Here is a 23284-nt window from a genome sequence, read left to right as displayed (position 1 = left end):
GATTATTTATTTCCATTCCCTCAAGTTGGTGGACATGGCGTCCCTGAAGGCACAATTGCAAGCACGATTGTTCATGCCTTGTGTTGGAGGTTATGCTGTTTTTATGAAACAGCAATCGTAACCAATGTTCCATCCGGTTTGATAAGGAAACAGTGCTCGAGTTCTATACTTACAATAATTCTTTTTGTTTCGTGTGTGCCCTTATTTGGCCTGTTTAAAAATGTATAAGAAGCACCAAAATATTATTCTTAATCTCATCGATGGCAAAATCAGCATATCGTAACTAAATAACATTACCGCAAATTCATCTCACGGTGACTTTTGACGATACCGCGATTAGAAATCAAGTAATGTAGTGACACACCACATAGCTGTCCCGTTTATTTAAAACCTGTAGTGGCCTTTCTGAGACTACCATTGCTTCGGCTATATGTGAAAAACACTCTCTTCAGTAACGGCCAAGTTTCCTATGGCACAGGCATGAACAGTTCCTAAATGGCTGCTAGAGGGAACTGTGATGCCTCAAATGTAGGCGTTGAGCTGTGTTGAAACAACCAGATGACGACCGAAACGAACATCCTGTGGCTTATCATTTGCGGAAATCGCTAAAGCGCGAACAAAATTACGCAATAACAGAGCTCCAGTGCTTGGCCATAATTGACGCTTTCGAGAAGTGGTAATGCTACCTGCATCGAAAGCCTTTGACTGTCATAACCGACCATGCTGCCTTACAGTGGCTTAAGAACATAAAAGAAACAGCTCGGGCGCCTGTTTAGGTGGTTCATGAAGTTATCCATGTACGAAGTCAACATCTGATATCGGAAAGGCAGCGATAACGTTGAAGCAGACGCGTTTTCTAGGAGTCCTGTCTAACTTTTTCTCATACCAGAGTATCAAAACCACGAGATCATCGTCCACCTTTCAAGCACACGATCCAAAATGAACTCACCATTGTCAGCAGAAAGGGAATTAAAAAACACTATGTCCCTCGTGCCCTCCGACTGGGACTTCTCAAAAAAGCTTCCCGCCAGTTTGTACATGTTGGAGTGACGAAAACCTTGCCAATACTTTCACCGCTGTATTACTCACCGAAAAATATCAGTGATGCTTCTACATACGTCCGTCATTGCGATACGCGCCAGAGATGCAATAAACCAAAAAAGCAAGCCATTTGAGTCACTGGAATCTCTGCCACCTGTAGAACAACCCTTAGTTCTCCTCTCCATGGAGATTATCGGTGGCTTTGCGGGATATGGCTCGTCAAGGAAGTTCATTCACTTGGTGTTAGATCACGCAGCGCGTTATGTGTGGGCGTTTGCTTACAAAAACGAGGCACCTCATGCCTACATATCCTGCCTAAAAAACATATTCACTGCTGGAAAGCCGAAGAGGTTGCTCTCTGACCGTGAAACAGGATTCACCGACGGCATATTCAGAGTTCTTGAAACACAGCAACATTCATCAGCTCCTCACATCGTCTGAGCATCCACAGTGCAATGGCATGAATGAACGCACAAATCAGACTAGAGTCGCTGGACTCAAATGCGAAATCAGTGAAGAATCTTGCAAAACATGGATTCAACGTCTATCGGAGGTCGTTCATCAATACAACAGGACCACTGAAAGTGACAGGATATCCATCTTCTTTTCTGATGCGAAGGAGACAGCCATCGCCTCAGCAATCACCTCTAGTCAAACCAAAGAACACATTACATTTATTACCGACTCCCAAGCAGCTTGCCGTAGCTATGCCAGAGGCAGAATATCTTCAATCGCCGCCCGACTCCTCAAACAAGCCTCTCAATTACCCGACGTTAAAATGGACTCCAGGACACGAGTCCCTCCGTGAAAATCAGCGTGCGCACGCTGTAGCCCGAGCTCATGCCACCCGGGCGCTACAAGAGAGGGATACGGCCGCATCTATATATAGAGCCTGTACCTTAACAATACAACGCCATATTAGAACACCACAGATTGAACAGACGACAATACCCACCGCCACACAAGACCCTCTCACGCGAATACGCAGTAGCATGGCGACAATTACAAACCAACACATACCCCCATTTAAGCAGATTACCCGCAATACACCCTGCACTGTACTCGTACAAATGCACCCTTTGTAACGACTACGCTTCTCTATATCACACCACATGAGCGTGCCCCAAAATGCAGCTAGCCCCGCATATGCCCAACCCCACACCCGAGCAGTGGGAAGCCGTGCTGACTAGCTCGGACTCTCGTGACCAGCAGTAACTGGTGCTGTGGGCCCGGGAGACAGCAAGAGCTACAGGAGCCCTGGGCTGAGGGCACCTCCCAACACAGGCAGAAAGACGCCTGCTTGTTTTTCTTTTCTCTTAATAAATGTTTTCCTCCTCCTCTGAGACAAGCATATGCAAGGCGGCTAAGGAAAAGAGTTGACCCGAAGCACTTGCAATTTTATTCAATGAATGCCCGTTCGCGGTCTCATGCCAATCGCGGTCTCATGAGACAGGAGCGGTCTCCACTCCTGCGCCTCTGATTGGGCTGCTGCTGGACGGCGTCCCGGCTGTACACCAAAAGCCTAGCTTCATCCCCGGCCTGCTCAGCGTCGAATAATGCCGAGACCATTGACCATCTCGTTCTCATCTACCCCACTTTCTCGAATTAGAGGGCTTCTTTCTACACATCATTTCGACACTTGGGCCTCCCTGTGGCCTCGGCATAGCAACTGCTGTTCCCGGCGAGCACTGCAGCGCCGCCTTCAGGCACTTCCTTACCTTTCTGGAGGACAAAGGGCTGTTGTGTAACTAGTAAATGCACCGCCTGGCTACCGCTGACAGTCAAATGGCTCTGAGACAATCTCAACCTTCTCTATCTTTTTTTCGTTTTTATTCGCCTTCTCCTTCCCTAAGGCGCTCAGCCATGCTTGCTAAATATATTGAGAAAATGGAGCCGCTTCCTCTTCACTATCACTCTCTCCCTCTTTTGAATTTCCAAGCAAAGATACAAACTTGGGGAAAATGAGCACGCAGATACACGGCATTCGTAATAATATTCCAAAGTATAAAGTAAATAAAATTCAAGGGTTTTAATTCCAGAAGCATGAGCTAATTTTGGCGCACACCGTAATGAGGGCCTCCTGAATAATTTGGCCACGTGGGGTTCTTTAAGTGCACGAAATCTGTGGTGTGGGGGCATTTTTTTTTTTGCTTCACAACTTTATTTGAATGCGGCAATCGCGCCCGGGATGGAACCCATACTCATGCTCTCTGGGGAAACACAATAGCTACTGAGCTTCCACGCATACCTCAAGATCATGCAATGGACAAATTAGATAGATATATAGATTTATCTAGAGTATCTATGGAAAATCAGCTATAAAAGGGATTGTTTTAAGATAGCTGTTTCCTTAAGTATCCACCAAATTTCCAGGAGTCCGCATGCAGTGGTTAATTATTGGTACGCATGATGTTGCGACGACTATATAGCTGTTGTGCCTAGCGAACCGCTTTTGAGGAAACTGAACGCAACTTTTATGAACACAGTGTTCTTGGGACGCTTGTGCCTTTCTATATGCGCGTCTAGACGACTATTTTGTGTTAGTATTTACATTTTGCATTGGCACCGACTGCTTCTGCGGAGATAAACTGCAATATGCATTCCTTCGGGGACGCTCAAAACGCGCACTTTAGGGCAAGCACTAACATACTGTCTAAAATAAAAAAATTTGGAAGGCAAAAAAAAAATCCTTTTTTCTTAGTTTGACTTTCGCTTCTTCCGGGGTGTGCATTTCGCGTACCCAAATTTCTTATTCTTATTTTTAAGACTTCGTGTTCCTATTGGTAACTTTCTATATTTATTGAATCTAACGTGACCAGGCAAGAATTTCTGCTTATCAATTTGTACTTGTGAAATATAAGCGCAGTAATTGTTTATATTGCAAAAACAAAGAAACTGTGCGAAATGACACGTGAATAGAAATTATCATTGTTTTTTTCCGAATCTACAACGCATTGCATGAATGTTTTACCTATCAATCTTGCATTTATTTATCTTTTGTTAGTCTGCACAATATTTCTTTAGCCTGTCATTTCTGAGCATCTGGGCGGAGGGGGGGAGGGCATTTTGTAAGTGCCCACCTAGTACATTGTTCACTTCAGGCACCTCTGATTGGTAGGAGCACTATGAGCAAGAAGAAGGCAGACTGAGGGCACCAGCCTCCTTCTCGCTTGCACGTCAGCGCAGCCAATTGTAGCTTTAGCAACTTCGGAAAAGGACACTTACAGAATAGGCCTCCAGGCTGTAAGTAAACTTGTGGTTTACAAACTACATTTAAACCTCTGATGTTATACCTCAAGTACAACAGTGGATTTGTCTGGTTATGCACTCTCAAATGACAGCGATGTTTATCAGCGCTTCCTACAGATGGCGGCTATAAGGGAAAAATGCATCAAGCATGCTTCCATATTTGAACTTGACAATTATGAAGACGCTATTCGTTACGCATTTTGGCACTTAAAACTCAAATTTGGCTTTCGTACAACACTATTCGTGGTTTCTACACTCCTTTCGGCACATGAATCTTGAAAATTCTGGTTTCAACAACACAACTCATTTGTACTTCCCCCGCTGTCGATAATGAAATAAGCTGGTCCAGTCAGTGGCGGTAGCGTCGCAAACAACCCTGTGTGAAGAAACGCCTGCTCGACATACTCTTGGCAGCACAGTTTTGAGTGGAAGTTCACTTGCGTCTCATATAAAGTGCCGTTTTAGCATTTCAAAGGAGACGCTAGCTTGCGAAATATTTCAATCTGGTACGTATAAGTGCGGGCTCCAATGCCCGTGTCCTCATCTAGGTGATCTAGATGAGGTTTTCAATTCATTTCCCGGCGCTGAACTCGAGGGATATGTAGAGTGCGCTGGGGAGGGCTGTATACTGAAAGGAGCCCGGACCAATTGATTCGTCAAGTTGTTTTATCAGCGTGCTACCTAAAAGAACCGGGGCCCAATTCACAAAGCTTTTGGCTCGTAAATGCTGTTTTCCATTGGCCCGCCATTTTAAGTAATAGTTTGTCCAAATTCACAAATCGTTAATACTTGCTCTTACGAACAATTGTAGCGATGGAACTGTTCTGTGAATACGAGTCCTTATGTATAACTTGCTCATTCTTTGCAACTAAAGATAAAGCTACCCACGGATAACTACTATGAATACGCTGTGAAAAGCAGCTACATTTATTGTGGTGCGCTCAGCAAATGCATCAAAGCATTGACCAACCACAAAGGCGTTACTGAAATGTGGTCGAGCCACTCACGCTAACGTCGATGTAAGCGAGCGTCGTGTCTCTTCTTGTTTCTCTGTGCTTAGCGATTAAATAGGGATCTCGATCGCGGTAGAATTGCGCATTAGTGACAAACACAAAGTTGTCGACAACTTATGCGTGACCAGTGTCCATTGTAGGAGTGAATCCCGGCATCAGCTATTACCAGGAGACTGCCGGAAGGAACTATTTTCCTAAAATAAGCGACAGCTGAAAACGTATTTGTAAGAGAGAGAGAGAGTTAAAAGGCAAATGGAAGGCTACATTGTGCTGGGGGAGGGCAATAGAGGAATAGAAAAAGAGCGAGAGGAAGGCGGTGAACGCGGATAGCACCATGAAGTCAAAGGCACTCCCAAAAGCCAGTGATACGAGCAGAAATTGCTCTACCGCCTTTTGGGCCGATGATCGGTCGAGACGGTATTCTAGTAGTATCTGCACCCTCAATTGCCGATAGTCTAGTCGCCGAAATGCTTTGGACAATGATAGTGCAAAGCAATGTCGTTGTATGTGATTGTCATTGTTGTAGGAATCGGTGGACAGAGATTTCAAGCGATTATCGTTGCATGTGAAATAGAGGACACTGACAAAGCAAATGGTCTATATAGGTTCTGCTCACAGCCGCAGACATTACATGCAAGACTGTCAGCCATTCGAATTGGTGTTCAGTAAGCATTCGTGAAGAGAGAGAGAGAAAGAACGAGTAGAAAGGCAGGGAGGTTAATGAGATGTAGTTCCGGTAGGCTATGATGCACGGCTGGAAGGAGTAGGGGGATAAAAAAAAGTATCAGTTTCGCCTGAAAGGCGAAGCACTGATGGCGATAGCAAAAGAGTGGATACCTGTACGAAGTAAGGATAGTAGATTTATCGACCTTATGTGCTTGTAAACATAGACGTACTAACTAAATTAACAAGCTTGGCATCACGCGCCCATAAGCAATTATTAACGAATCCCACTAGATGACAGCGCAAACTTGCTTTCAAAACGTAGGAGTGAGTAAGCGCGGCGGTAAAAGTGGGCGAATTTAACTTCTTGCTGCCGCTGGCATCAACGCCAACTAAGCCGCGAAAACACAGCGCAGGGCGGACTCTGTCCCCGCCGCAGTTGGCTTTCAAGATACCGCAGCCCGGGCGGGCGCGCGTGGCGTTCGGGCCGCCCGGAGTAGAACCGGCCTCCACCTCCTCGCTAACCTCTCTCCGGAGCGTTGCGCGCGACTGGAAGACGGCGCGCTTCGTTCTCGTTTACCTTCCTTGCTTGCGTGAGATTGAGTCGCGATCGTCGGCTCACCCTCGCAAGCTTTCACTCGCATCGGCAGTATCCGGCGCGCGGCGACTATTGTATCGCTCTTGGACTTTATACGGAACCACACGGCGACGGTGACGATAACGGCGACAGCAGAAATGCGCCTGGAGTGTCCGCATAGTTGCTATCGCTATAAAGATCCGCCTAAATTCAACCCTGTAAAAGTGAGCGCACAGCGAACCTGGTGCGGACGTTAGACAAGTAGCATCACCACAACTGACATTAGACGGCGTTACACCAGCACCACCACAACAAGCGACGTACGACACGCGCGCACGCCCGCGTGCAGAAGTGCCGCACACATCCTCATTCTTCTATGCGCCTGCCAAGAGCAAATGCCTTATTGAACCAAATTATTGTTTAAAAGTAAATTGCGTCAGAAACTGCGTGAAGTACGATTTACACACAAGCTGCAGACATGATAGCTTCGGATTGTTATTCGTATATATACGAGAAAACATAAATCTATTACGCGAAAACTGAGACAAAGTCTTTTTCCAACTGCCGATCGATGTCTGTCTGAGTGGCCGCGACTGCTAGCTGGCGGACAATGTCTGGTCTGTGATTGAACGAAAGTAGCACAGGAAGAGCTGTAGAGGAGTCGTCAGTAAATATGTACTTCGTAGTGGCACAATTGACGCTCATGTAGGACAGTGCCGTCTGTAAGATAGCTGCTTGAGGCATGTTCTTCTTGGACTCTATTCCGGGGATGTACTTTCGAATGCGTAGAGGATACAGAATCCACGGAAGGAACTGTAGTGGCATCATCTGTGAGGCCTGGTTGGGGAGGCTACAAGATTCATTAAACTTCCCCTCTGATTACTTGCAATGAACGGAGTCCTCGTTGAAAATTGTGTAGTAATTTTTAGCCCCTTGGAGTGCGCGGAAGTATATCACATGAGAGTTTGACAATGAAAGATATGAACGTTTTTTTAATGCAATTTTCGCGCTGCCTCTTTTGATGTGATTATGCTTGCTGGCCACGAAAACGTCACTAAAATATAAAGTTATTTATCCCCATGAAAGCTCCCCTTGTATCCCTGAAAGATAAGCACGAAATACGTGTCCTAAATGTATTTTAACTAAACCTAATTACCTTTCTTGGCATTTCTAAATATTGGCTGTGCAGAGTGACCGACGATAAATGCTCTTTTGTTTAAAAAGTTGCAAATGAGAAATCATATAATTTATAGCTCCGAAGGTTTATGAATGATGAATTACAGATGCATCCGCGAGAAATTGCTCGTATAGTTTATTCTATATAATAAAGATACTCTTGCATGGAGGTTTTCGACAATATATGGAATTCAATGCATCAACACCGTTTTAGCCTTTTTTTTGTCATCTACTTTAACAAACACTTAGCACTGCTGCGAAGCTAGGCTGTGCAGAAATTTTCATTATCTGCTGGTCAATAGGTGAAACCATGTCTTGCCAAATCTTCGAAAACCTGATGCTCTTACCCTGGAAAAACGGGAACATCGTCTTTCATAAGTCTCCAAGGGAGTATAATATTCGGACGTATTCTTTCTTGTCGCAACAAACAGCAAATAGTGTGCTTGGACTGTTTCCATGGAAGAAAGAGGAAAGTGACGCTGCCACTCGGATTCGACGCACAAAAAAAGGGAAGCGTAGGCGGGCCTGTGACCTCGACAAAGGAAGCAGAGAAACGGGCGCTAAAGAAGTACAAAAGCTCGCGTATAACGCTCGTCAACGCATTGACGCAATGCCTGCTAAGTCACGTCCCGACAAAGCCATAAAGATTTTTTTACACTTTTTCTGCATAGCTGTGCTCTACGCGGACGCATATGGAACAAAACGCGTGCGAACTGCAGTTGCGGTCTCTATTTTAGGCGCTTGCACGTAGCCGGAACGTGCTGTCCTAGCAACTCTACAAACGTTCCTTGGCAGATTCCGCTGGAGTAAAAAAAAAAATTGTACTGAAAAGCATTGTCATATGCTTGGGAATCATTCGGAGAAACGGGTCAGGAGACATTCTTTATGCGCGAGATTTCGGCGTCTTGACTCTTTCAAGTATTCGAGAGGTTTAGCAGCGTGAACACTTGTCTCTTGTCTGCATTGTTCAGCATTTTTTATGTATATGATCTACCATTCTGTCATGAAACAGAAAGAAGTGAAGAGGTCCTAAGCCACAAAAAGTTTCAAAATATATGTGAAACAATGGAGACACTACACCAAACGTATCCCCTAAACGCCGTAATCGACAAAAATAACGTGTTTATACGTTACCTTTGCATGCGACTCTTATGCGAGGTCCTGTAATGGCGTGCTACGTGCGCATGGGTGGTATGCGGCAGTGGAAAAGAAAGTGATCTCAGTTTCTGTCAAGCCAAACTAACGAATGATTTGCGCGGAATTTAGTTTCCGTCTAGATTACATGTCTTGAACATTTGCAGCTGCGATTCATGTGCGATTCTGCAAGACTACCTGCGGGTAATAATACCTCCGCCATTGTAGCGTGTGATGATTTCGTTGATACGGATATCGTCTGCTTGTCATACTATGATTTTCGTGTACAATTTATCCATTTTCAGTCTTTACTACTTCCCCGTATATATATATATATATATATATATATATATATATATATTGTGGGCGTTTATTACGCACGTCTTCTTCATCTGTATATTATCATCATCATCCTACGTTGCGCGATCCTCATCTTCAGTTATGTGTGATCATCATCATCGGGTGTGTGCTTTTGCTGGTTCGCTGCCGAGTACTCGGGCCGAATAAACGTCGTGCCAACAGAGACGCCATAAGTGGTGGAGTTGCTCTTCGATCCTCAGTCCTCTGCCCGCTCAGTCTACCCCCTGGAGCTACGTTCAGGCCGCCGCTTGGGCCCACTGTCCGCTAGCATGTCTCAGGACGCACCACCTTCCACTTCTACCGCTACCGTTCTGACACCACCAGCCACCCCTTACATCCTCAGCAGCCACCAGCGTGACCCCCATCTCTTCGCTGGTCTTCGTGAAGAAGATGTGGAGGACTGGCTCGACGACTACGAGCGAGTCAGTTCCGCTAATCGTTGGGACGACCTTAACAAGCTCCGCCACGTCTCCTTCTACCTGACGGGTGTGGCGAAGACATGGTTCTTCAACCACGAGATCGACTTTACTGACTGGGCTGCCTTCAAGCAGCGGCTGCACCAAGTATTTGGTACACCGGCCGTTCGTTCTACCATCGCAAAGAAAACCCTCGATACTCGCCAACAACAGCCAGGCGAGTCTTACACATCATACATAGAGGATGTTCTTGCGCTTTGCCGCCGTATGAGTTCATCTATGCCAGAGTCAGACAAAGTGCGCCACATTCTGAAAGGCATTAGATCAGTCGCCTTCAATGCCCTTGCCATTAATTTTTCCGTCGCTTATTTCCGTCGCTTTATACGGAACTTTGCCTCCATCGCTGCGCCACTACACAAACTACTTGCTTCCGGTGTACCCTTTCACTGGTCTCAAGATTGTGAAGCAGCCTTTGGCATGTTGAAGGGCGCCCTCACGTCTGAACCTGTGCTTTGCCATTTTGATGAAACTGCACCGACTCTCTTGCACACAGACGCTAGCGGCCACGGCATCGGTGCCATTCTTCTGCAACGCAACAACTCTTCGCACGAGAGAGTCGTTGCATACGCCAGCCGCGTACTCACCGATGCCGAGAAGAACTATACAATAACTGAGCAGGAGTGCCTGGCGATTGTTTGGTCCGTACAGAAGTTTCGTCCCTATTTGCACGGGCGTCATTTTACAATTGTTACGGACCACCACGCATTATGCTGGCTCTCCACTCTCAAGAACTTGACTGGACGGCTGGGTCGCTGGGTTCTCCGCCTGCAAGAATATGACTTTGACATTGTTCATAAGTCAGGCAAAAAACACCAAGATGCTGACGCTCTTTCTCGTTGCCCGCTTCCAGCGCACCCACTTGACACCTCGGCAACTGCGTCGCTAAGCAGCTCTTCGGATGTCACTTCTGCGCCGGTTTCCTCTCTAGCCACCATAGACCGCCTTTCTCCGGACGACGATCAAACATTTGCATTTCGCCAAAGGGCTGACCCATATTGTCGGCGTATGATAGACCACCTCTCTGGCGCTTCTCGCCCACCTAACGCGCGGCTTCGACGCCAACTCGCACAATTCAAGCTGAACAATCACGTGCTGTATTGGCGCATTTACCACCTTGACGGTCAACGCTGGGTGCCCGTTCTACCACGCTCTCTTCGAGCCCATGTCCTCAGAGCATTCCACGATGACATGACTGCTGGTCATCTCGGTTTCCACAAAACCTACGATCGCATTCGAAGCCGTTACTATTGGCCTGGCCTTTCTACTAGTGTGGCGAGATACGTCGGTTCCTGTTCTCCGTATCAGCGTCGCAAACTCCCAACCTCTGCTCCTGCCGGCGAATTACTGCCTATTCCGTGTCCTGACGCACCATTTGAGGTTGTTGGTATCGACCTTTACGGGCCCCTTCCTGTTACTGCAGCTGGAAATCGGTGGATAGTGACCGCCATCGACCACCTGACGCGCTACGCTGAGACAACATCAGTGATCACTGGCTCAGCTTCGGAGGTTGCCGACTTCGTCCTTCAAGCTATAATTCTGCGCCATGGTTCTCCTCGAGTACTGCTCAGCGACCGTGGAAAGGTCTTTCTCTCGCAACTTTTAAACGAAGTCCTGCGCGCCTCTGGTACCACCCACAAAACAGGGTCGAGTACCATCCACAGACTAACGGCTTGACAGAGCGATTTCATCGCACGCTTGCCGACATGATCGCCGTATATATTCAGCCTGATCACAAGAATTGGGACAAAATTCTACCTTTCGTCACTTTCGCCTACAACACGGCCGTTCAGCGTACCACCGGCTACTCGCCATTTTACTTAGTTTACGGACGGTCGCCTACTTCCCTTCTAGACGTTTCTTTCTTCGATGCTCCTGTCAATCCATCTGCATCGTCTAGCGAAGAATTCCTTTCACGACTCGCCCAGTGTCGCCAGCGTGCTCGCGTCAACACGGCGGCCAGGCAACACGACCGGAAGATCATTTATGACACCCTCCATCGCGTTGTGTCCTTCCGACCTGGTGACGAAATACTTCTATTGACGCCCCTTCGCACGCCTGGTTTGTGCGACAAGTTCCAGCCGCGTTTCATCGGGCCCTACATCGTCCTGGAACAGACATCACCCGTCAATTATCGCGTGACTCCTGTTGTCGCCGCCACAGACCGCCGTTGTCGCAGCACCGAGGTCGTTCATGTCTCCCGCATGAAACCGTTCACGCGGCGGTCTTCGTCGCCTTGACTTGCGGCCAGGATGGCCGCTTCCACGTGGGGGGGAAATTAGTGTGGGCGTTTATTACGCACGTCTTCTTCATCTGTATATTATCATCATCATCCTACGTTGCGCGATCCTCATCTTCAGTTATGTGTGATCATCATCATCGGGTGTGTGCTTTTGCTGGTTCGCTGCCGAGTACTCGGGCCGAATAAACGTCGTGCCAACAGAGACGCCATAAGATATATATATATATATATATATATATATATATATATATGAGTGACGTGATTTGTGAACGTGCTACTATTGTCAGAAGAACACTGCGTATATTTAGGAATTATGGGTGAAATATAACGATCACAAATGTGTCGCTATCTGTTTTCCCCAGACACTTCGCTTAATTATACTCCTAACATGCGTAGTTGTGCACCTGTTCTTACCCCGCCTTACGTAATGTACGGAGATTCATTATTTTCAGGCCAACTAAAGATGCTTCTTAGTATGATTCAAAGCGGCCATTGCACACAGTGATCAACTTGAGGGTCTGTGGCAACGAGTTTAGCGGGAACGTGATCGCTTATGCTTGAAAGCCCTAGTTCGCTACAACTACAGTCATGGCACTCCGTCTTCTATGAAGCTTGCAACCATTTGATAGCGGCTAAAATAAGGTAAATGGAAGTAAAAAACTACGTTCATATTCATGTGCCCTCTGGAGGAACTTCACTGGTTATCTCTAAGTTTTTAGAGCGGGCGGAGGTGTTTTGCTAAGATGGAAGTTCTGTACTTACCGACGATCTTAAAGGTTCAGGGTACACAAAGCCAAAATACAAATAAAGAAGGTCACATGCTCAAAGCACTGTGTGCTTGTGCAATTTGTTTTGTCTCGCGCTGAGACTCACGGGCACAGCAAACCGAATGAAGAGCTTGTAACTGCTACTGTTGTGAACGAAAAGTATAAGAAAGCTATCTGTGAATGGGAGGTAGGCCATGTTTTCCACAAATACAATGCTAGTGCCAATCATTGCTTGTGCGATATTGCATACCCTTTCAGATCAATCTGGCGTTGCCGCATTATAGCAGATGCTGTTAAAATGTGAAAAAGCATGTGTAGTCTGGTGTTGTGGGAGTGCTGGAATAACTTGAACCTTTTTCCTTTTTTTCTCGGTAACCGACAATAACACTACACCCAGTACGAAATACTTATTTCTTCTTCGTGTTGAGCCTACCATAACTAAACCGGTCTTATACATTGCCTGAAGGTTAGGCCTTTCGTGTTGACACAGTATGCTCCCAGCCCCTATCGTGCTTTCACTGTTCTTCTGGCTAAGCTTATTGGCATTTCTTTCTCTATACTTGCCACTGCCGAGTGGTGACTTGATTCTTGCTGATTGTTTCTTCTGGGTGACGAGCCTACCATAACCAATCCAGGCTTACATCGCCAGAAGGTTAGGCCTTTCGTCTTGACGCAGTATGCTTCCCGCCACTATTGTCCTACCATTGTTCTTGGTGGTGGGCTTATTGGCATTTTTGTAGATTTGCCACTGCTGATTGGATTTCTCGTCATTTCAATTGGGGACGGTTCCGTGTCTGCTCCATCTAGTCATGTAGTTGTACTCACATTCGGAGAAAGCTCTCTCCTTTTCTAACTCTCTTTTCTCAGTTTCCATTTCTCCTGTTGCGGTTTCATTTTCTACGGTCGTGCTGAGTGCGATATATTCGTCAGAGCTGGTAAGAGCTAACAGATAATAATGTTCGTATTTCTTTTAAAGTACGTATGTTCAATTACCGTGTCAGTTATTAATGTTAGTAGCGACAGAGTTGTGGTTTCCATTTTTATTATATTTAGCTCTCGAAAGGGGGGAGGGGTCCTGGAGAACGGAAGGCTTAAAAGATTCTTCACGTTGCAGAACTTCACAAGTACGTTGTCACGCACGCAGAGGCAAACATGTGCACATCTCACTCGATGCCTGCGGACATTCTCTGTCGGAACGCTGGCGGGATAAGGAGCGCAACCGTCTGCGAACGAATTACGATTCGCCAGAACTAGGCACGCTCAGCTGTCGCAGCGCCGCATCTGGAGCAGTAGAGGAGATGCACACTAATCTGCCCCCCCCCCCCCCCGCCCCTCTTGCACGTGCGAGAAGACCACGTGCGCCCTCCCCGCCTTCCTCTCTTGCGAGCTCGAGAAAGCATAAGGCACGCGGCCGCTGTGTTCTCTCATTTATGCCACACTTCATGGCGACGGCGGCAACCACAGCGAAATTTCTCCAGAAGTGTTCATACAATTGCTATTGCAGTATTAGGTAGCTAGAGACCGATTTTGGTCACGTCGGGTTTTTTAGCCAGCATCTTAATTTGAGTAGCAGCTGCTGGTGTTGTCGGTCTTGTGCCACGTGATATATTTTCCGCCATCCTCAAGAGAATAGAAATTCCCGTTTCTTTTTTTCTTGTTGCGCAGCTTGTGTGTTACTTGGATGTTTCGAAACTGCTATAACTCTGGCCAATATTTTCCTACAGTACACGTTATGTACATGGTATATGTGCATAGGGACATCCGAATTCTGCTTTATTTAATCATTCCAGAGTGAAAATCGTACATATCATTGATAAATATCGCCTTAGTTTCATCTTTAAATTGGAAATTGGAAATGATATAACGAACCTCAGGAAATGAGCAGAACTAAGGAAACAATTATTAGGCTATCCAACAAGACATGGCGATGAATGGATAGTACCGATACCTAGACTTAACATTGAAAAAGAACGCCTTCACTATACTCTTTCATCTCTTCTTGATGGCTATGCTGTCACTGATTTCGATTTGATTTCCTATTCACGCGAGGAGCTTCATACTATGTATTTCAATACCATGGCTTAAGTTTACTTATGTGTGCATATGGCTGTTTCGTGTATCCTTTAGTGATTCCTTGGTGTATATATCTACGTTTTTGAAATTGTATGTTCCAGTACTGGGGCTCCTTGCTTGACATTAGATTTCTATACTCGTCAAGCTGCCATGGCGCAGCATTTTCTACAACTCCTCCAACTGTACTGTCAGATGGGAAAAGAAAATTGAAATTGAAATTTCAAGATATTTTCAATGTATTCTCATACTGTCTATGATGCACCCCTCCTTCCCCCCTACCACTATAATGGCTTTTTGGCGCTGCGGATACCGAGGGAATAAATAAAATTATGAAATAGGTACACTAAACTTTTTTTTGTCTTTGGTCCCCGATAAAATGCGGCCGCAGTGCGCGGGAATTGAAGGAAGGTGTTTCCTTGGCTATTTCAAAGAACGGTGCTTGGCCCGAATTGCATTTTGTTCCTGATATCTTAAAATTTTTACGAAATATTTTTAACAAGCCTTTGTTCTCTCTTGAGCACTTTAACAGTAAGAAATAGGTAAATTTTGAGACGCTGTTCCCTTGAGAACAACACAAAATGTTGTGACTTTTTTTATCGCCACCAGATAAGTCACTTAATGTCTTAATCTTAGCTCGGGAACCGTGTTTTGTATGCAGCCGTATTCGTCGAATATTTTGTTGTTCAAGCTGCGTTGTCTTTAATTTCAGATCAACAATTTTTGCGCTAGTTTTGTTTATCGTTCAGCTCTGCTTCTGATCTATCTTGATTTTTTTTCGTGTTTCTTTTATTGCGTTCTATTGCGTTTCTCAAGGGCTACAGTGCTTTTCACTTTGCTTCTTCACGGTCATTGATCTCGCGGCGGCGTCTCTTTAATGATGTCCTGCGAACCTCTAGCGTGGGGATTGCTCTCAAGAATGAGTATGCATCTCTAAAACAGCGATATACTTATGACAAAACGTTTATAGCGAAGCTTTATTTGCCGGAGGATGAAATTCTGCGTTAAAATCCACAGCGGCTTTTTTCACGGACAAGTTTGAGGCGAGCTTCTGACATTTTGTCCCTCAGAACAACGTAAAAACCTATACGGGCCTCCTGTGACTTTGTGAAAATCATTGGCATGGAGAATACCTGGAGGATGCTTAAGCTTCGCCTTTAAGAGTGGAACGCGATAACATTCAAAGATTCCAGACTGCTTCTCACGCTTCCCGGCAACTGTAGCTTATGTAACCGTAATGTTCACCGGGAAGTGCTGGTGGCGAAGACTACGCACGAAGGCGAGATTTCTGGTAGAAACGCGGCCGCTAGCGCGGGCTTATCTCATACATCGTGCAGAGCCACTCCAAAGAAAACAAAAACAAAAAATAACAAAACATCATTTTCAGGTTTCCGTCATAGCTTCGCACTTTTATTCTTACAGTCTGAGAAATTTTAACATAGCAGGCATTGCACTGACGGTGTTTTGTTTTATGACATTTGTTGTGCGCTCTGATTCTGATAATTCCGAGAAATACCTTTGTCAAGAATGTAAGACAAGGTATGAGCAACTTTAGTGATAGAATGATGTGGCAATATAACCCGCATATACCGCATGGCATATAGGAACGCGTGGCATATACATATACCTAAATATATACGGAAATGTTCGCTCATAGAAAACTACGCCGACACAGGATTTTCTGCGTTCGCATTTCGCCCCCATCTAAATGCGGCTGCCGTGGCCTGGATTTGATTCCGGGACTTCGTGCTTAGCAGCCCAGTACCATAGCCACTAAGCAACCACGGCAGACCATCGTCGGTTGCTCCACACGCATACATACATACATACATACATACATACATACATACATACATACATACATACATACATACATACATACATACATACATACATACATACATACATACATACATACATACATACGTACACGCTCTTTGAAGCATTGCCATCCCCCGACTACCTCTACTATGTAACCGGTTTGCCACACATGAAACACATACACTTCTTTCCACTTAATCACTCCTATAACACAGTGAAAGTGCTCCCAAATGATGACGTTGGTAGCAAACAGGCAGGTTGCTGAGAACGCTCGCAGCCATCGTTTTTGATTCGAAAGCGTCAAATGGCTCATTGTGTGAAAAAGCCGGCGTACGGCGTCTGTATCAGAAAAACAGCACCCAAATTATCATTGCTTGCCATGCTACGTCCCGAGCGCTCCTTGATGGAGTTCCCATTGGCTGCGGCGCCATGGAACGGGCGCGCCTCGATGGAACAGAGCGGGCGAAAGGGAACACCTGCTGCCGCAGTAGTAGTAGGGGTTTATTGTGGGAAATGAGGCTTATTTTCGCTGCCCCATAGGGAGCACGGCGCAGCGTCAGAGGAAGATAAAGCTGAGAGAAAGGGAAGAGAAGGAGAGCAGCAGGCGTCTTGTCCGATCATGGAGGAGGCTCGGGATGAAGGCAACGGCCAGCGGAATACTGGCCGTTGCCTTCATCCAGGCGGTGATCCCGTCCACTTCAACAAACTCCAAGGGGCTGTGGAGAGCTCAGAGGTACGGAGGCGACAGGAACAGGGGGTCGCTGGTTGTCGCAGTAGGTAGGCCCCATTACCTGTAGACAGTTACGACCCTTGAGCGCTCCTATGCCAGCGCCGGGCAAGCACAGAGGGACTCAAGGGTCTCGGGGTCACCGCAACATTCGCAGGCAGGTGAGGTGGAGCGCCTCTTGGCGTGCAGCCACGCCACCACTTGGGCGTGCACTTCTTCATTACCGGCTATTCCCACATGGGAAGGCAGCCAGTGAAAGGAGATGGAAACCCCCATGGCAGCCTAAGCTGAAAACTTGGAGCTGAGCAGTGCCCCCGTAAGCCCTGATCGGCGGTGGTTGATGAGGCTCAGGAGTGCGGGCTTCGAGTCGCATAGCATTGCCACCAGTTGCCCAGGAGGGTCCTCAGCCAGGATGTTGGCGGGAAGGTGGAGTCCTGCTAGTTCTGCCGCAGTGGAGCTCGCAGCGAAGAGGATACGCCATTGTCTGTTGACCACCCTAGCCAGAATGGTGCAGGCTGCAGCGGCCGATCCGTTCGTCAGGACTGACCAGCAGCCTTCCCTCCAGCCGCTCGTCGAGTTTGCGGACTGCAGCCTGCTGGAGTGCTGCAGATGGTGTCTGTCGTTAAGTCGCCCCATTGAGAGAGAGGTGGACGTCCGCTGGTCTGTGGTGTGGTGGAGGCAGGGAAAATGCCACTGGGAGGTCGCTGATCAGCTGCTCGTACAGCCGGCACAAACCTCCGATCCGTGAGGACGGCTGTATGCGCCTCTTCCTCTTCACAACCACAATCTCTCTCTCTCTCTCTGACCTAGCCGAGACGCAGTTAGAACGCAGGCGAGAGCTTGCGCGGAGAATGAACGCGCGCACAATGCAGGCTTCCAGAAGCCAGAGCGAGGGTGATTTGACGTCGCGCCGATCTCCTCTTCCCTCACTCAAGACTTGACTCGATGGCAGAGCCCTGCTGGCCACACTCCGCAGCCAGCCGTCCTCACGGATCGGAGGTCTGTGCCTCCGATCCGTGAGGACGGATCGGAGGCACAGAGTCACGTAGTCACGTGACCTGCTTTAATCAGGTATACTATACATGTTCCTTATCTAGCATATTTGTATACCTCTCAATAAACTTTTTCTTTTTTTTCCAAAATTTACTTTGTACCGCTACCTATAATTTTAAGAGACCAGGTCATATCTTTGCTTATTTTCCACCAGTACTCTAATCGTATCTTGCTTATCTGTACAGCTGATTGGTTCATGTATCCTTCCATTTTAAACCCAAGCGATCGTGGAAGTTGTATGTTAGCTACGGTTCTCGCTGGGTGAATCCCCTCGCATTCCATTAGGATGTACTAAGTGGTCTCCGGATCTTTACTGCAGCATACACATGCCTGATCTAGTTCCGAATGTTTGCTCCGGTATGTTTTGGTCCTTAGGCAAGTGGCTCGAGCCTCAAATAGCCTCATTGCTTCTCTGACTTCAAAAGAGGCTCAATCTATGGCACCCTGCACTGCTTCATTTGGGGTTTTACCGTGGGCTCCCAAAGCCAACCGGCCTGCTTATATTTCGTTGACTTCCAACCCCGACAAGATATCTGATTTTAAGCATAGCATGGTATTTGCGAATGTTAGCGCCGGCACCATTACTCCTTTCCAGATTCCACGCACCACCTCATACTGATTGGGGCCCCACAGTGCTCTTTGTTTCATTATTGCTGCTTTCCATTTCCCCTTCATCTTCAGATTATCTTGGTGGTTGCTTGAGTAATTCTTTCCTTCGTTTATGTGTACGCCGGAGTACTTATATTGCTTGACTATGGGTATGACTTGCTCTTGAATTGACATTACTCGTCTATTCATTAAAGGTCCTAATTCCTGATTTCACTGTGCTGAAGTTAAGGCCTGGATTTGTCGTTGCGTTGCCACAGATATTCCCAAGTATCTGTAAATCTTTTTTATTGTCCACTAGTAGCACAATGTCGTCTGCGTACATAAGTCCAGGGACATTCTGTTGACCATTTGTCCATTACGCATGTAGGATAAATCACACCATAATTCGCTGTTTTCCAGTCCTATTTCTATACCCTTAACATAAAGCGTGAACAACAATGGAGACAAAGGACATCCTTGCTTCAATCCTTGGTGAATTCCCACCATTTCATTACCTTGTTCGACCTTACCATACAACTTGTACTCGGTTCTCTCGATATACCTCCCTCAGCAGCTCCACGAAATCGTCATGTATGCCTTCGTGCTTAAGAATATCCCATAACAATTCCCTGTCTACGTTTTCATAGGCTCCTTTATATCTAGAAATGCTATCAATAAACGTCTATTCTGAGCTACTGAAATCTCTATGCACTGGGTTAGTACAAACAAATTATCCTCAAGACTTCTGCCTTGCCTGAACCAATTCTGTAGTTCCAGCAATACATCGTTTTTCTCCACCCACTTCGACAGTTCTAATTTTATGGCTTGTATGCCATTCCATATATCAGCGACGTTGCTGTAACTGGCACTGTACGAGCTCCATCTTATCCTTATCTCCTTTGCATTTGTAGATGAGGTTCACCTTGCTTTCACGCCATCGAACCGGAATTTTCTTTGTTCTAATAACTTGCTCCATGCATTAGTGAGCAGTGCCTTGCTCTTTGGACCGATGTTTTTGATTAGCTGTATTGGGATTTCATCGGGTCCTGCTGCCGTGTTATTAGGGACATTTTCTGGTGCCTTTATCCAATAAAAACGTTCTACTCTAAATTTTGATTTCTCAGGCCTCTCTGTTGTTGCTGGATCTATTGTCCGAACGGCGGTTTTACTCGTGCCGAAGTTACCTGTAATAACTTGTTTGATGTACCGCAGCTCATCGCTTCCTTCGTAGATGTTACCGTATTATAATCCCTTATAGCCGTTTGCGAGTTTTTAGTTAGAGCTCCGAGTGCTTTTATATGGTTCCAGAATCTTTTGGGGGTGCCTTTGTCTCTTTTGGGAATGTTATGCACCCAATGTTCACTTGTGCATTTAATTTTCTCTTGCATGAGCTCACTCGCCACGATGATGATGATGATTTATTGGCATCCCCTTTAAAACGGGGCGGCGACAAATAGTCACCTAGCCTGCTTGATTTAATCAGGTGTACTATACATGTACTTTATCTAGCATTTTTGTATACCTCTCATTATTCTTTTTCTTTTTAAAAAATGTACCTTGTACCGCTACCTATGATCTTAAGAGATAAGGTCGTATCCATATTTTCGCTGCTTTTTTCCCCCAGTACTCTAATCCTCTCTTGTTTATCTCTATGGCTGATCTGTTGCGGTTTCCTTCCCATTTAAACCCAAGCGCTTCTGGGAGTTGCATGTTACCTACGGTTCTCACTGGGTGGATCCCGTCGCATTCCATTAGGATGGGCTGAGTGGTCTCTGGATCTTTACTGCAGCATACACATGCCTCATCTAGTTCCTAATATTTGCTCCGGCATGTTTTGGTCCTTAGGCAACCGGCTCGAGCCTCAAATAGCAAGGCACTGTCCTTTGTGTTATCGTACAGATTTTCCTTTCTAATTTCTTTCTTCTCATTCTTGGAAATCTCCATTGTCCTTTTTGTTTCCACTCTTTGCATCCTATTCACGGTCTCTATTTCTCTTACTTTCTTTCTGATGACTCCCTGTTGTCTATTTACAGTTTCGATTATCCTATATTTGGTTGCCAACTTCCTTGAGCTCTTCCTCCATTCTGTGTCCACGCTTTTCATGTAGAGATACTTGGGCACTTTAGCCGCCCATTTATTTTCATCCATGTTCCTGAGCCTTTCTTCAAAACTAATTTTGCTCTGTGCTTCACTGACTTCAAAAGAGGCCCATTCCATGTCACCCTGCAATGCCTCATTTGTGGTATTACCGTGGGCTCCCAAAGCCAACTGGCCTACTGATCTTTGGTTAACTTCCAAACCCGACAAGATATCCGAATTTGAAGCATAGAATGGCATTTGCGAAGGTTAGCGCTGGTACCATTACTCCTTTCCAGATTCCACGCACCTCCTCATACGTATTGTGGCCCTACAGTGCTCTGTGTTTCATTATTGCTTCATTCCGCTTCCCTTTATTTTCAGATTATCTTGGTGGTTGCTTGAGCAATTCTTTCCTTCGTTTATGTGTACGCCGAGGTACTTATATTGCTTCACTATGGGTATTACTTGCTGTTGTCGCTGCGTTGTCACAGATATTCGCAAGTATCTGTAAATCTTTTTTTATTGTCCACTAGTAGCACAATGTCTTCTGCGTACATCAATCCAGGGAGGTTCTGTTGCACCATTTGTCCATTACGTATGTATGATAAATCAAAACCTAATTCGCTGTTTTCCAGTCGTCTTTCTATACCCTTAACGTAAAGCGTGAACAACAATAGTGACAGAGGGCATCCTTGCTTCAATTCTTGGTGAATTCCCACCATTTCATTACCTTTTCGACCTTCCCATACCACTTGTACTTGGTTGTCTCTATATATCTTTCTCAGTAGCTCCACGAAATCGTCATCTATGCCTACGTGCTGAAGAATATCCCATAACAATTCCCTGTCTACGTTGTCATAAGCTCCTTTAATATCTAGAAATGCTATCGATAAAGGTCTTTTCTGAGCCACTGAAATCTCTATGCACAGAGTTAGTACAAACAAATTATCTCTAAGCGTCTGCCTGGCCTGAACCCGTTCTGTAGTGCCCCCAATACGTCGTTTTTCTCTACCCACTTCGACAGCTCTCATTTTATGGCTTGCATTGCCATTCTATATATCACCGACGTTACTGTAACTGGCCTGTACGAGCTCGTCTTATCCTTATCTCCTTTGCCTTTGTAGATGAGAGTCATCTTGCTTTCATGCCATCCAACGGGAATTTTCTTTGTTCTAATCACTTGCTCTATGGCATTAGTCAGCAGTGCCTTGCTTTTTGGACCGAGGTTTTTGATTAGCTCTATTGGGAAGCGCTTGGATTAGCTGTATTGGGAACCTGAGCGCTTTGCTGCGCCCCCTGTTGAACAAGGTGGGAGTTAGTGTCAGCTTGCGGCCAAGCGTTCGCTTCAGGTTCTCGATCGCGGTCATCCACTTCAAGTCGTCGCCAAACGGCCCCGTTGCTGAAACCTCTCGCAGTATACAGAGGTCCTCTTCAGTGCTGAAACACCTCCGATGGTTTTTCGCCTACAGGTGAGCCAGCGCCACGTTTGAATTCGACGCCGGCGACATGCCGCTGTTTGTGTAGGTGGTCGTCATGTTTGTTTTGCAAGCACGCTGGTCCGCTGCGCGCGCTCCGCTGCGCCGAGGCCCGCTCCGTAAACATGCTGCCCGCCCTAGCGTATCGCACATGCGCAGTGGCATCTACGCTCGCCCGCTGGAGCCCACAAACCCGCTCAGCTATAACTCTCTATTAGTGCTTCGCATACACAACTCATAAGAAGTCCTTAGGTTATGTGTCCTCTGAATTTTGTAGCGACAGCTACATTGGCCCTCTATTGTGCAGACATTGTACCCTTTAGAACTCGATCGCCACCTCAGGCCCCGGAGTATGTTAAATATTACAGGAAGAGGACGACGACGGCGACAGTCACAGTGGCCCTCTATTGTGCAGAAATCGTACCCTTTAGGACTCGCCACCTCAGGCCCCGGAGTATGTTAAATATTAGAGGAAGAGGACGACGGCGGCGACTAGCGCGCTCAGCGCGATCGGCTCGCTCGTGATCTGGGACTTCTGGACTGATTCGAACGGCCAGTATGGACGCGTTGTTACAGTCCTTCGGGAAATAAACTTCCCCTTCGCGCCATTCTACTGCGAAGACTCCTTTGTTTTACACCCGGCGTGTTTACGCACCGCCGGCTCCCTCCTTAATCCTAACCCAAGCTTTCCGCTGGCGCCGACTCCAGACACGCACTGCTCCCTACCCTATTCTCCTTCATGCCCGATACCCATATCAGTTCCTGTCCTCCTGTAA

The 23284-nt window shown here is 46.4% G+C and overlaps 1 protein-coding gene across 1 annotated transcript in view; it reads right to left on the bottom strand.

Moving 5' to 3' along the window:
• LOC119462324 (lipase member K-like) overlaps nt 1-17374 on the bottom strand; it is a 126363-nt gene extending 108989 nt beyond the window's left edge. Inside the window, exon 1 of the mRNA XM_049672933.1 lies at nt 17294-17374. Coding sequence (XP_049528890.1) covers nt 17294-17374 — 81 coding nt within the window. The remainder of the gene's footprint in view (nt 1-17293) is intronic.
• Between the last annotated feature and the right edge of the window lie 5910 nt (nt 17375-23284).

Source organism: Dermacentor silvarum, chromosome 8, assembly GCF_013339745.2.
Source record: "Dermacentor silvarum isolate Dsil-2018 chromosome 8, BIME_Dsil_1.4, whole genome shotgun sequence".
In the NCBI taxonomy this organism is placed as follows: Eukaryota; Metazoa; Arthropoda; class Arachnida; order Ixodida; family Ixodidae; genus Dermacentor; species Dermacentor silvarum.
Note: the sequence above shows the minus strand (reverse complement) of the source record. Positions and strands in the feature narration are given on the sequence as shown.